The following is a 14,257-nucleotide window of genomic DNA, read 5'->3' on the forward strand; positions in this document are numbered from 1 at the left end:
CCTCTTTGTAGCAGAAAGAACAATTTGTAGCACCTTAAAGACTTAACAAATTTAAGTAACTAAATTTGGCACTGTTTATATACTTTAGAAGCAAGATGTATATATTTTGTAATGACACAGATTAAATATTTGTTTTGCAACTATGGTTTCTAAGAGCATTTAGTATGTGCATGATACAGTTAATTGTATTGAAGCTGCATTTCTTAGTGATGGCAAATTTAAAATCTGGCGACAGAGTTCTAATCATGCTTCTCATGTCAGCTGGTCTGTAGCAACATTTTTTATTTCCAGAGCGCTCCTGTTCCATTTTCTGGTTGCTTTGTATTCTGTAATCTGTTCAAGCTTTTTATGAAAGGAAGATTGCATAGAAGAGATCTCCTTCCTGTCTATGGTCCATAGCCAATGGTAGTGAAGAACCCCATTGTTATAGTATTATTGCTGCTACTACATCATCCATGTACAAGATGTTTTACACAGAATGAAACGATAGGCCCATTTCCCAAGGGGCTTACATTCTAGAACAGTGTTCGAAACTCCCATTGTTCTAGGCACGTTTTTGTGACAGGGAATTTCATTAATGCAAGCAGTTTCTGAGCTCTGGGAGCAGTACTGGGCCTAAGATTTCAGTTTAAAACTGCCACTGCTGGAATGAAAGGAGAAGCTTTTTTGCCTCCCCACTTCCAGCCACTGTACGAGGACTGAAGAAGGGACCCTCATGAGAATATTATGGGGGTGGGCAGGGGAAGTAGGGTTTTGTTTTTTGCAGTCTTCAGATGAGGACTAGACCATTTGAAAAATGAAAATAAGATTTTTGCTGCAGTTCATTTTCAGCTTGATACTATTATTTTTAAAAAGCTTGCCTAGTTATTCCGTTGCGGCACCTATAATCTAGTTTTAAGGTGCCATTTAGCTCCTAGCTTTCATATCTCAGTTTCTAACGCTCTAAAAATGGACGTGAGGGAGACAACAGAGGAAGGAGAGGGAAGCTTATGTGGAATAATTAAGTGGCAAATAAGCTATTATTTTGGCTTTAGGTGTCCCTGGTCTCAAGAATGCATTCTAGTCTAATGGTTTCAGTTCCTTGGTTTCCCTTCCTATTGTGAAGGTGGGAAATTGCCTGAAGACAGGTACAAACAGGCAAGCTGTTCTTCAAGGGGGGGGGGGATTATCAAATCATATGACTGAGCAGAATGAGGAAGCAGAGCCAGATTGGTAGATGTCCAGTGGGAATTGGGGACCAATTTTCCAGTGTTGGTAAATGAAATCAGAGTTGTCTTTAGTTTCTGTTTGTTTAAAGGGTTAAAACACTTTTAAACAACCTCATGAAAGTATTCCCCACATTGTTTTACCGTTATTTGAGGTTAAAGACAATCATAACTATTAGGGAAATTTTCATATCTTTGAGATGCATTTGTATTCAGTAAATGTTTTGAGATCATGCAGGGCAGATGCAAACTGAAAAAGTACTGCAGTTGTTTGTTATGGTGTGTTTCTGTCATTTTACTAATTCAAGAGTGTATGCACTCCATTAATTGGGCAACCTGAGTCTGTCTAATTCAGTTTGGAAATAGTTTTCCAGTGTAGACCAGTTTTTGTGCAGAATTGTGCATCTTAATTGAAGTCCTAAAAGGGGTAAAGCACCTTGTCTACTTTGTTAGCCTCAATAAACAATAACCACCCATCAAAATAGGACAATGGTAGTATCAGTTGTGTCCAATGGTAGTATCCTGGTTGTTGTGGATGCAAGCAGTTTTATTCTCCCGATTTCAAACTTGTGCTACCAAAAGGTCCTTCACCGGCCCCACCTGGGCAGACTGCAAAAGACAGAACCATCCAGAAAAGGTCTGTTGAACAGCACTTTGTAGATGTTGAGGTGGTGAGCTGTATTTGATCAGAATTGCTGTGATTTTTTTGCCACCTGGGTTCTAGCACCCTGAAGCTCTGACGTATACCAAAGATTGGAGCAGACTCTTTGAAGCTGGAGAAGAGTTGCATCAGCCACCTGGTGTTGTGTCTCCATTCTGCAGAGTAGCCAGTAATTTGACAGGACTGTTAGCCATGCCAGCTGGAAAGTCCCCTAGGGTCCCCAGTAATGGAGAGTCTATTAGTCTCCCTGTGTGTGTATCATTCTAATAAGGCCACCATCCTTGCATGGAGGAGAAGCCACCAATAATCTAAACCTCGACAGGAAGTGATCTTGACAATGACAAGGTATTTGCTAATAAATCCCTCACCCTCAGATTGCTGTTCTCCTGCTCAGTTGAGAAAACTGAGTATGTCTTGCCATATGTTGGTACACGCCTTTGATTGTCATGGTTGCAAAATGGAAACAAAGCAATATTCCCCTCCTTTACTTTGCTGCAAATGGTCTTATGTACATAAGAGTATATTGGAAGTCTCACTGAAGTTAATATCCCTTGTGGAAATGTGTCACTGGCTCTGCTAGAACGTGGTTTGCAATACGTATCTGAGTGCACATCTAGTTCAAAGTAGTGCAGTGCATTGAAATTACATCTGCTTTTGGATGTGTGTTTGATTTAAGTTCTCAGGTGTGTATATATAAATGCTAATATGTATCTTGACTAGATCATTTGCATTTGCATAGACATTCCAGCACAGCTAGTCACACGTAGCCATGACTAGAGTTAGCATAAGGTATTTGTGTATTGTGGTTTTCTCATTCCCCAACTTTGTGCTCTCTAGATGCTTTCAACTACACTTTCCATAAGCCCGAGCCATCACAGCAGTAGCTGCTATAGTGAATATTTGTTGTGGTTATTATTTAATTTATAACAAACCTTTTTCTCCAAGGAACATTTTCTCCAGGTTTCTCCCCCTCCTCTGTTAATCCCCACACAAACCGTATGAGGTAGGCTAGCTTGAAAGGCAGTGTCTCGCCCATGGTCACTCAGTGATTTGAACCCTGGTCTCCCAGGTCTGACATTCTAACCTCTCTCTACACCACACTCATAGTTAGTGTTTTCATCAGTTGGGGTAACCAATGCTACAGTGTTGCCCAGTTTTCCCTGTTGTACTTTTTCTGTCTACTTTGAATGGAATATTAGGCTGCCATTTAGAAGCCTTTTTAGAAATACAGTACCCTTAAATTGAATGTCGTCATAGTTCAAATGGACATAAAACCTTGGTGCATGATACCATGATCATGGGCAAATCAAGCAGACTTCCATGGGAGAAATATTTTTGTTCAGTCTTATTCATAGGTAAGGTATTTTAAGGTGAAGTCCTATATCTTCATTGATTTTTAAAGAATATGGTCTAGTTCAACTAGTAAATTACATGTCCAGTGAAATCCTGTGCATATTTGGAATGAGCCCCATTGTTGCTGCCTAATAAGTGTTCATAGTACTGCAGCCTGCATGTTAAAATGTCCAACAGGAAAGCTCTTTTTGCTTTTGTACCAGCTGAACTATAAGAAATTGGGTCAGAAACCAGTAAGAGATGGTCGCTCCTAAGGTATTTGTCTGAGGATAAAGCTGATAATTGCTCTTGATTATATTGTTTCCTTGTCTTCAGCATTGGAAAGGAGTTTTAATGAGTGAGGTTGCACAGCTATAGACAGGAAGCCCAACTGAAATTAGTTGGACTTAACTTCTGAATAAACATGCTTGGGAACTTGCTGCATATATGACTTCAGCATATAAAATGTGTCAGAATTGTGAGAAAATTGAACTATTTCCACCACATTATATTCATTGGAGCCTGTTCAGAATCGTAGCTTGTTTGTATTTCTCCTCTGCTACTCATATCTGTGTGTGTGTTTTTTGCCAGTACTATTTTATTTGCCCTTCCAGTTTTTACCTTGCAACTTCTCTGTTTTTCTTCATGGCGGCAAAGTGTTAGGTCCCTACTCAATACAAATCAGCCCGTTGTTTCTGCGCTAGAACTTCCCCTCATCCCTAGTTAGAACAACTGAAATCTGTTTTGTAGTGTTATTCTGGCACACCAGCAAGCCTTTCAGTCCATGGATATTGTTCAGTGTTACGCCTTCTTGAATTAATTATAGGAATGAACATTTCAAGACATTATATTGGGTGCTTGTGAAGGAGGCTGTGGAGTCTCACATAAACAGACTCTTTGAATTCATATTTTTATTGATAACTTTAATTATCAATAAACATACATTCAGGAATCCTACCTACAAAAAACTACATTTATAAAATATGTAATATGGTTTTTCCATCACATAGCAACAACAACAACACCCCCATAGGAGTATAAGTATTTTTTGCCCCATAAGCCACCTCTCAATGAATGGTAAACATTGAAATGATTTCAGATATAGTGGATTGAAATGTCCTTTGTTCCTAATGCAACATTAATTTTATTAAGCCAACAATGAACTGAGGACAATTCATTAGTTTTTCATTACTCTTCTATTAACATTATTGCTGCTACTAAAAAAATTGCAGTCCTTGTACTAATTCAGTCCTTGTACTAATATAATTTAAAATTTTCTAAAACCAATTGTGAGCACAGCAGAAGGCAGAGAAGCCACATTATAATAAAATGAGTATGTAGTTAAGGAGTAAAGTTAATCTGTAAGGCCTAAAGTATAATGCCAGCTCCTATACAAGTTGAAATTATACTTCATACTAAAGATACATTTAGTGTAGAAGTCCAATGATCTCACTAATAAAAGCTAAGGAGAAATTAGGACTTTGGGTGAATTTAAAATGAAGACAAAACCAAACTTACAATGTTTTAACATAATGAGTAACAGAGCGGAAGTATTTAGTATATTTGGAACAATACAGAAATGTAAATCTGTACATTTAGAATCTGTCACCCACCTACCCACAGGCATAAATGATGTAAGATGCAAGTTTCTTTTCAGTATTAACTAGATTTTGAAGTATGGGGTTCTTGGGGACTTCTTTGTTTTGTGGAAATAGCTGCGATAAAAGATGCATACTATTCCCAGTTTGTTGTTTTATATCAGGCTGCTAGTATCTGCTGCTATAACCTATTTCCCCATGTTACAGAGAATGCTGGAATCTTACTTTGGATAAAATAATTACTAAAGTATACAAATTAATATGATTCAAAACTTAAACAGGGTAACTTAGCTTTTCTAAAAGCATTATTTTATTATTGTGCAGCTCACCTTGATGTCAGAATGCTTAAAGGATGGTGATAAATCTTGTTACTTCCTAATTGTGCAGGAGGGTGTCTCCTTTATCATTAAAATACTGTACATTCTGTGGGCTCTGGCTAGTCAAAGGAAATGAAGTGTTTACAAAAAATATTGTGGTAAGCATCAGCACTTAGTTTTTTTATGCTTAACTGTAAACTTATTCCAAACTATTAGAAAAATTTAGCTAAATTGCACCCTACAGCAGTGTTTCCCAACCAGGGGCCCTGTGGCCCCCCGGGGCTCCCCTGGATATTCCAAGGAGTGCCACAGGTGAAAACCGTGTAAATGGGGGCCACAGCATGAGGTTAGGGGATCGCAGAGGGAGGTAAGAAGTGAAGGGGGGAAATCATTTATTTTAAAAAATCCTGATTATCGGCTATCTGCTTGGCCAAACACAAGTGGGTAAGGGGGCGGCCCACCAGGGCCTAATGCTCCTTTTTGCTACACGTGTTTTCTTAGAGCAGTCCTGGTTTGTTTCTGGAGGGAGAGAGTGATTGCGGAGCCTCCCATTTTGACCAGTAGAACCTGCAATCCAGAACCCCCAGGTCAGGTACGTGTGGTGGTGGGGTGGCAATTGGTAGGGCTGGTCGAGCCAGAGCTGCTTGTTGCTGCCACCAGTGTAGGCCTGACTCTACAAGGTGCAATCCACCCCAGCGCCTGGCAGATCAAGGCTTTCAGATGTTGCCAAGGGACACGGCCCTTTGGCAGCTTCGGCCCAGCTCTTCAAGGCTAAGGGTGAAATCAACCCCAGTGCCTAGCTGAATGGGGTCGTCTGGTGCTACTGACTTGCATCTAGTAAATACCTAAGTGTCTACTCAGAAGAAAGCCTCACTGAGTTCAGTGGGCCTTACTCCCAGGTAAGGGTGTGTGGGGCTATAGGGTTTTGTCTAGGCAGCCAGGACTCCTCCGGATGACAAGGTTTTTTTGCACCGGGTCAGTGAGGACCACTTGCTTAAAAAAATTTCCCCATATATACAGAACTCCCTGTGTGCCTTTTGGATTATATCTGTAGGTTTCCCCCTCTGTGTCAGATAACTGCGCTCAAATAAATGTTGTTTACTTTTTATAATACATGGAAGATGGATCTCCTTTGGGAGGTTCTGAACTCTCCTTTCTTAAAGGTTTCTAAGCAGAGGTTGGATGGCCATCTGTCATGGATGCTTTAGCAGAGTTTCTTACATTGCAGGGGGTTGCACTAGAAAGACGATTCCATGTTTTTCTGCTTTAACAATATTTCATACATTCCTATCATTTTATGTATTTTGTATAAATTATAAAAAATATAAATAAAACATCTTCATTTTACAAACAAAACATTTAAATAGGTATAAACCTTTCTACCAGTAGGATGGGAGGGGACATGGGTGTAGCCAGAATTTTTGTTAGGGGGGCAGGCTTATGTTGGGGGGCAGAACCTAACCTCAGATTTGTATTGATTTGTATTGCTTTTTACTTATGGGGGGCAGTTGCCCCCCTTGGCTACGCCCATGGGAAGCCACAGGAAGGAAACAAGGTTAGAAGGGGGCCACAGTCAGAAAAAATAACCATGCTGAATTCAAAAGTCCTGAAAACCGCAAAATGATAGCTGTTGGCAATGATGAGAACATGAATGTATTTTCTGTACCTTGTCATCTTGGGTTTATTTTTGAGAAGTGCAGGTGTTTTTGTTTATTTTTATATTGTATTCTGAAAACTGCCATGAACAAATGTGGAATTTCCAAGATGTAGTCTATTACTGTACATAAAGGTACATCCAATTAAAACATTTCTCTTATTAGGTCTGAACAACGTATTTTTTCTCTCCCTTTATTGCTTCTTCATCTTCTGGAAGTTGAAGGGGGGGGGAGGGACCATTGCATATCCTGTTGGCTTAATTAATGCAGTGTCATGTGATGCTTGTGAGTCAGTGTGAAATGAATTTCCCCATAACTAGGGTTGCCACATTTCAAAAAGTGAAAACAAGGACACCTCAAAAAGATTGTTGAGATGATACATTTGGGTGCATTTACGAGCACTGATTACATAATTTTTAGTTAATGAATGTATTCTAACTAATTGACTTAAATTAATATTGCCAAAATATCATTTATAGGTATTTTAATAGATACTGTAATAAGTTTAACATACAAATTTATTAACCCCCATCTACCATGCAGTATTAAAAATCACATTTGCTTCTAAAAATAGTATTTCAATCTCTGCTGTAGTAGCATATTGGAACCATAGTTGTCTCAACCAATAAAGGAATGTAGCCTTCACTCTCAGCCACATCTATTACAATTTGACTACCATTGTTTAATTAGGAGAAATTCTCAAATTGTGGTCTGCAAGCTTTGTTTGTGTGGTCACAGAAAGGTTGCAGAAGAGTCAAGAATATTTGACCTTGGCCCTGTGCTTGGTTAATTTTTTTTCTGATAGTGGAGAGTGAGACCGTTTTGACCAGTGCCAGATTATTGAACTAGATAACAAGGCCCTGGCGTGGGGCCCTTGACCTTCATAGTATGTTGCTGGTGATTACTGATTTCTCCCTAAACACCTGCCGGTTAAGTGACTCATCTTAGCAGTCTAGCCTGGTTTATTACGAGATCCACAAAGAACCTCAGCAGTTTTCAAGTGGCCTATGGAAAATACAGGGGGAAAAGTGAGAACAATTGGTCAAATGACACTTTAGCTCAATCTGCCAATTTAAAATTGATCCCTCAAACCGAAGAGGATTTGCACCTTCATGGACTGTTGTAGTTTGGGTACTGGAGTCTCTTGAACTTCCTTGCAACAGGTGATCAGGTTCTTGAACTTGCACTGGAAAGGTGTGTAAGTGGTGTAAACTGGGCCTATTCCCACTTTATGAATTGTAAATCAGTGTTAGAAATTCTGATACAGTCGCCAAATGACACTTTAAACATGAGTTACAGTCGCCACAATGGAATATCTAGGCGCCACCCCCACCCCCCGTTGTAATGCTGAAAATAAATTGTGTACAGTGGTACCTCAGGTTACATACACTTCAGGTTACAGACTCCGCTAACCCAGAAAAAGTACCTTGGGTTAAGAACTTTGCTTCAGGATGAGAACAGAAATCGCGCGGCGGCAGTGGGAGGCCCCATTAGCTAAAGTGGTCTTCAGGTTAAGAACAGTTTCAGGTTAAGAACGGACCTTTGGAACGAATTAAGTACGTAACCAGAGGTACCACTGTATATCATCAGTACAATAAAATCCAAAAGGCATAATGTGGTGTTTTCCCACACTTTTGCTGCTGCTTTGATTCCCTTGGGTTATTTCAGGTGTCTTTTGTGGCCTTTGAAAAATGGAAGCAATTAACCATTCTGAAAAGAAAGCATCAAAAGGAGCACCGGAAACTGCACAATGTTGCCTGGCTCCTTCAGGGCTGCCCCAATCAACCGTCAGAGCCCAGCCTTGCCCTGCAAAAAAAAATTGGGGGGGGGGGGTGTGCTCTTGTAAAGGAATCCAATTAAGTAAACACTGCTCCAGAGCATTTAATTACAAAATTGAAATACTGTGATATTGTATATTGTTCTGACACAAACATTATTTACACCTTCATTATAAGAAAGCTTATAACATTTTTATGAGAAAGCAAACCCCTTTAAGTTCACCTTAACATTTCTAGATGATACCAAAAGAAACAGCAGCCTTTTAAATTTGGACGCAGAAATGTTAGCGGCTGAATAATGCTGAAAACATCTTAGGAAAGTAGTCTGTTCCATCATTTAAAATTAGATTGAGCCATTTTTATCTTTATCCTTCTACCCCCCAGTGGCATAGCTTTCAGTGGTTCTGTCCTATTTCTATTGGCAATCTAAATCTGTTGGGGAAGTAAAAGTGTTTGTGGGGATTGGGGAGACAGAAAACACCTCGGCTGAAGTTCAAGGGCGCATGGTCATAGAACTACGTTAGAAATTGGGTCAGCGTTCTGGAAATCCAAAGAGAGGTAGTTTTATTGCTGATAAATGGAGTCCTTGTATGCTGATTGAGGCCTGCCATTTAGTTGGAGGACTGTTGGCTGAAAGTGTGGGTGTGATTTTTGTTAGGAAAGCAGTTCTATTGTATTGTCACTGATGCACATTCATATTTCACTTACCAATAATTTACTAGGGCTGGCAACGTTTGGGGGGGGGTGTCCTCATTACAGGTAGTCTGAAAGACGAAAATGCATGGTGCATTCTTGGCACAAGCTCACTGCATAGCAAGTTGCTATATTTTCTCAGCCTCGGTGTTCCCTCCCTCCGTTGCATTGTGTGGTCTACGTTACAGTGTTGCTGTAAGCACTATTTTGAGTACCTTGATTTGTAGTAAGTGATCCGTGGCAGTACTGCCCTTGTGAAGGCTGTGAGCTGGTGTCTGCCAGTTAAGTGTGAGAGTCATTGTAGAAATACAGAACCAGCTGCCAGGGTCTTCTGAAAAATAGTTGTGGTTTTGAGAGATTGGCGTGGATTGAAGCGAGGTACTGCTCACAATGTTTGCTCTAGATCTGTAACTGAAAGAGAACGTTCAGTTCTCTTTGAACTTTTGCATGGCAATTACAGACAGGCAATTGTGCAATTACTATAAATTAGAAGCTTGAGATCATGATTTTACTAGGTATTTTAAAACATACCTAGAAACATTTTAAAGTTGGTTAAATGTTATGTGGCTCTTAACAGATACATAAATAAGATTCCTATTTATGCAAACTTCTAAATAAAAAGTGGGAAGGTTATTACACTGTGTAGTTGTGGGTTGTTGTTTTTTGCAAATCTTTAGGATTATGCGTATGTTGAGTTGGATCAGGATATACTCTTGTGCAAATGTAAGATCAAACAGAACAACTTACTCTGTTTGGTGGATAGGATTCTGCTCTAGCAGTAGCTCCACCTTAGGGACAAAGTGGGGGAAAGTGATTTTTGCAGGTTTGCTCCCTAGCACCATCTCCCATGTTCTTCTTCTAGAGCTGCTTTTCAAAGAGCTGTAGGTGAATGAGAAATTGGTGAAATTCTTCTTACCCTTCCTCCAGCAGGGTGTTCCAGGAACAGCATTATCCTTGGAACGTCTGCGTTCAAATCCATGGCTGCAGAAATATTGCAGGATGTGAAGAAAATTTGTATTGTAGAGCGAGGAGCTCTCTGGAATGTTAAACTTGCACCTGTTGTGGGTTACTGTGTGTTTTGAAAGGGAAGATGAATGATTTTTCTGTGTTTTATCTGACAAATGTTGACAGAAGAATAACTTGTTGCTACTTTGGTAACAAGGACTAATAGAGAGGTTGTGTGGTTGTGTCAGATGAAAGATCTGGAACTGAAAATTTCCTTCTACCATATTCTTCTGTTGAAAAGTTCCTCCTTTTAGAAACTCATTATTTCATTTTGTTATTGACCATTCTTCTGGATCAATACATTGCAAATCAGCTGAAGTGGACACAATAGTAGTTATAGTTAAACTCAAAGTTACCATTAACTTTTAGGTGACTACTACTAGAAAGCACAGATATTTATCTACACAGCTCTTCAAGCGTGCTACAATTAGTATGTTAATGATATCCAACGATTTTCATACTTTGAGTTCTTGTTTTCAGGGTTAATTAAGAAGATATTCACTAAGCAACCCAAATGGGTTTCTTTCACATAACTGCAATAACTACACCCAAATTTGTTGTTTGTTCATCCAGTTTATAGCCCACCTTTCTTTCCCAATAGAAACTATGTGGCTAGCATGAAACACTTAACAGTGGAGTTAAATTAATTTTAAAAGTTGTAGGTATTACTAGGTTCACTACTTTACATTTAAATATAGTATAATGTATAGTTAATAACCATTTCTTTTTGTTTATAGGTGTCAGCTGCGATGCATGTTTAAAAGGAAATTTTCGAGGTCGCAGATACAAGTGTTTAATTTGCTACGATTACGATCTGTGTGCATCTTGTTATGAAAGTGGTGCAACGACGACAAGGCATACAACTGACCATCCAATGCAGTGCATACTAACAAGGGTAGATTTTGGTAAGTGATTCTTGCTTTTTTTTTGTCACAATACATATATCGTGATTTTTATATAACTTAGGATGTTTCCCAAACTAACCTTGCTCTTTTCAGATGGCATATGTATTTATTCTTTTGTTTTGCTTTTATTTTTATTCATTTAGCTTTGATTGCATTTAATATGAGCACTATTCAAACAAGCACTGCACAGGGAATTAAAAAAAGTTAAGCCCCTTGCTGACACTTTATGATTTTTAGCCTCCCATCCAATCGATGTTTACTTGGGAGTTAAGCCTAACTGAACTAGGTGAGACTTCTGAGTCAACTTGCATAGAATTGGGTTTTGTGTATAAGAAGAAACAGGAAGATGGGAAGGGATATTCAATTATTTTAAAAGCACATGAATTTTCATAAACATGAATAATCAAATACAGGTTAATTCCTTTTTATTGTTGTTGTTCATTAGTGGTTTGTTATGTTTTGTTCTATTTTGTTGAACCCAGAATTAGAAGGAAAAACAAGTGAAGTTAATTCCTTAGCCTTTCAAGAGGAAGTAGTAGTGTAGCAAGTGGAAGTAGAATGCAAATTGTAGATACAGAATTCAAAATGTAGGGAGATGTGAGAGCGAGAGAAAAAAATTCAGAAATGAATTGCTACCTTTCCCCAGAAAACCGAAGATATAAACCTGTGCAATATGGCTATTCTCATTTTAGTGGTACAGAACTTCAAATATTAAATTCCAATAACATATATATGAAAAGCCCACAGCATAATCAGAGCAGAGTAAAAGTGGCCAGCATTCCATCAAAAACAACAAGTTGTTCCATTTTGGTGGTCAAAACATGTGTTGGCTCAGCTGTTGTATGTTTTGAACACCAAAATGGAATTAAATGTCTAATTTGTAACTGTTTCTTGTTCTCTCTCTCTCTCTCTCTCTCTCTCTCTCTCTCTCTCTCTCTCTCTCTCTCTCTCGGAAGAACTGCTGTAGCCACCGCACTACACCTTTTGACTTTGATACATAACATAGTCACTTGCTTAAACCATGTAATTTTGCCTTGCTAGACATACTACAGGTTTGGGCAGCCTGCGTAGCTTCAGTGCACCTTACTCATTCCTTGTATCTCCTTGGGACATACCGCTACCTGGGTCATAATGGTGCTACGGGAGTGTAGCTATAAAATACCTTCCAGTGATGTAAGCAGGTTCTCTTTTACTAATTTTATAGATCTCTCTTACCTTGAGGTTCCATGACTTTACCATTGTTGAAAAGTTATTTTTAATACCTGTGATCAAAATTTATTTGTCTGAAGCATTTTAAACTCCGTTCTTCAGCCTGAGATAAGACTTATTTGAGGCCAATATTTTGTTTTGAAGTGGTATTCAAACCGGGCGGGGGGGCATATTAGCTCTCCAGACAAGTACCAGAGCCTATATTTAGCAGAATACTGCCTCCAGTGTATGTGGTTGTACGTCTATCAAGTACAGGTTTGTTTATAGTGTGGTTTACCTGCCTCCTCTCAAGCTTGTTTGGTGGTTTGACAAAAATAGGAGAGCTGCAGTTTCTTCATTCACACATTGCAGTGTTTCCTCCTCATCCACTTATGAATTCTGTTTGTCTCCGGTATTCCAGTTTCAACATACAGCCCTTAGCTTGTCCTGTCCCTATTCTTCGAGTGGAGTTACAGGAAGTCCAGTCAGAAATTTCCCTCAATTCATTCCCTCCCTTCTGCCTGTCCATTTCTCAGCCAGGCTTTCTGTGAAATCTTTGGGAGAAAAGGATCTGTGAAAGAGCCTGTGTGGTGTCAAGCAGGGAACTGGGGAGACCCAGGTCCAGGTTTCCACTGCACCATCAAACTCATTGGCTACTTCACAGCTTGTTGCAAGGATAAGATGGGGTTGAGGGAAAATCTAAAGGCTCAGGTGTGTTTATTTCAAGAAAATGGGTTCATCCTGGTGGTGGTTGCATGTCAGGGTTCCAGTCATGGAATATCTGTAATCGCTTCCCTTCATGGATAGGATGGTTTGCATAGTAAATCACTACAACCCGTGCCAGTACAGGGAAGTGTATCGTTGGTATGGTGCCTTTTATTATAGAAGAGTCTGCACAGGACATAGATTACAGATGGGAGCTATATGCACAACCAGCAGAGGGTTGTGATTGTGCCGGACTCTGCGTTGAGAAGAACTGTGCTGCTTCAGCAGTGCTGTGCAGCAGAAGCACAAGGGGAGAGATGAGTTATGAATCAGGCCTGAGTGGAACTAACTTGCTGTTTACAGACCAGCTCATATCCTGTTCTGCTTTCTGGTTTGTTTTCTGTAGTGTAGAAAAGGACTTCTGGAGCTGCAAACTTCTTGCAGAAAATGAGGAGGCCAAGTTTCACTTTGTGAAATGTGACTAATGTCTACTGTGGCTTATAATTTTTCCCATGTTACATTTTGTTCAGACATGTGTCACTGGAAGACCTGAGTATACAGGGCCTTTCCCGCTATTATTGGCATATCATTCTGCTTTGCATTTCATTTTAAAAGAAGATTCAGGAGTGAGGAGCAGGAACAATTCATAAACACAAAGGGACAGGCGGCTCTTTGCATTTCCTTCTCTTTGATGAACCAACCCTTTAAAAAAATTGTTTATTTTTAATTCAGTGGGTAAGCATGTGTTTTTTAAAAAAGAGAAAAGAACAAGACAACAGTACACATCTTGGGTATATAAAAGAAAACAATGGCACCATTTATATATATATAAATGCACATTTAGATTAAAATAATGAAAGAACATTAACAGATTCTAACTAAGAAAGAAAAATTGGGGTAAGTCATGGGTAAGGTAAACAAATGGGGAAAATACTAAAACTACTTTCAGATAAATAATTTGTGGGGACTATATTGAGCTTGGGCGATTTTGAGATATGTAATAAAATTACAACAAATATCCGCATAATCCTCAGGCTCTGCATTTTCCTGCAGCTTACACCGCTGATGAGCAATTTTTTCCATGACTGCAGCATGTACAACCCTTTTGAGCCAGTTATTGATTGTAAAATTTGAAACCATCTTCCCATCCCTGGGCCCACAGCAGGGCAGGTTTCCGCTACCAGATAAAGGACAAATGGTTTTAATGTTGCTGAG

At 39.3% G+C, this 14,257-nt stretch overlaps 1 protein-coding gene across 2 annotated transcripts in view; it reads left to right on the top strand.

Annotated features, from left to right (window-relative positions):
* KCMF1 (potassium channel modulatory factor 1) overlaps nucleotides 1-14,257 on the top strand; it is a 42,589-nt gene that overhangs the window by 16,599 nt on the left and 11,733 nt on the right. For both annotated transcript variants that reach the window (XM_081894581.1, XM_081894582.1), the window contains exon 2: nucleotides 10,982-11,149. In XM_081894581.1, the coding sequence (XP_081750707.1) occupies nucleotides 10,982-11,149 (168 nt within the window). The remainder of the gene's footprint in view (nucleotides 1-10,981; nucleotides 11,150-14,257) is intronic.

The sequence above is a fragment of the Podarcis melisellensis genome (genome assembly GCF_964234715.1).
Source record: "Podarcis melisellensis genome assembly, chromosome: 17".
Classification (NCBI taxonomy): Eukaryota; Metazoa; Chordata; class Lepidosauria; order Squamata; family Lacertidae; genus Podarcis; species Podarcis melisellensis.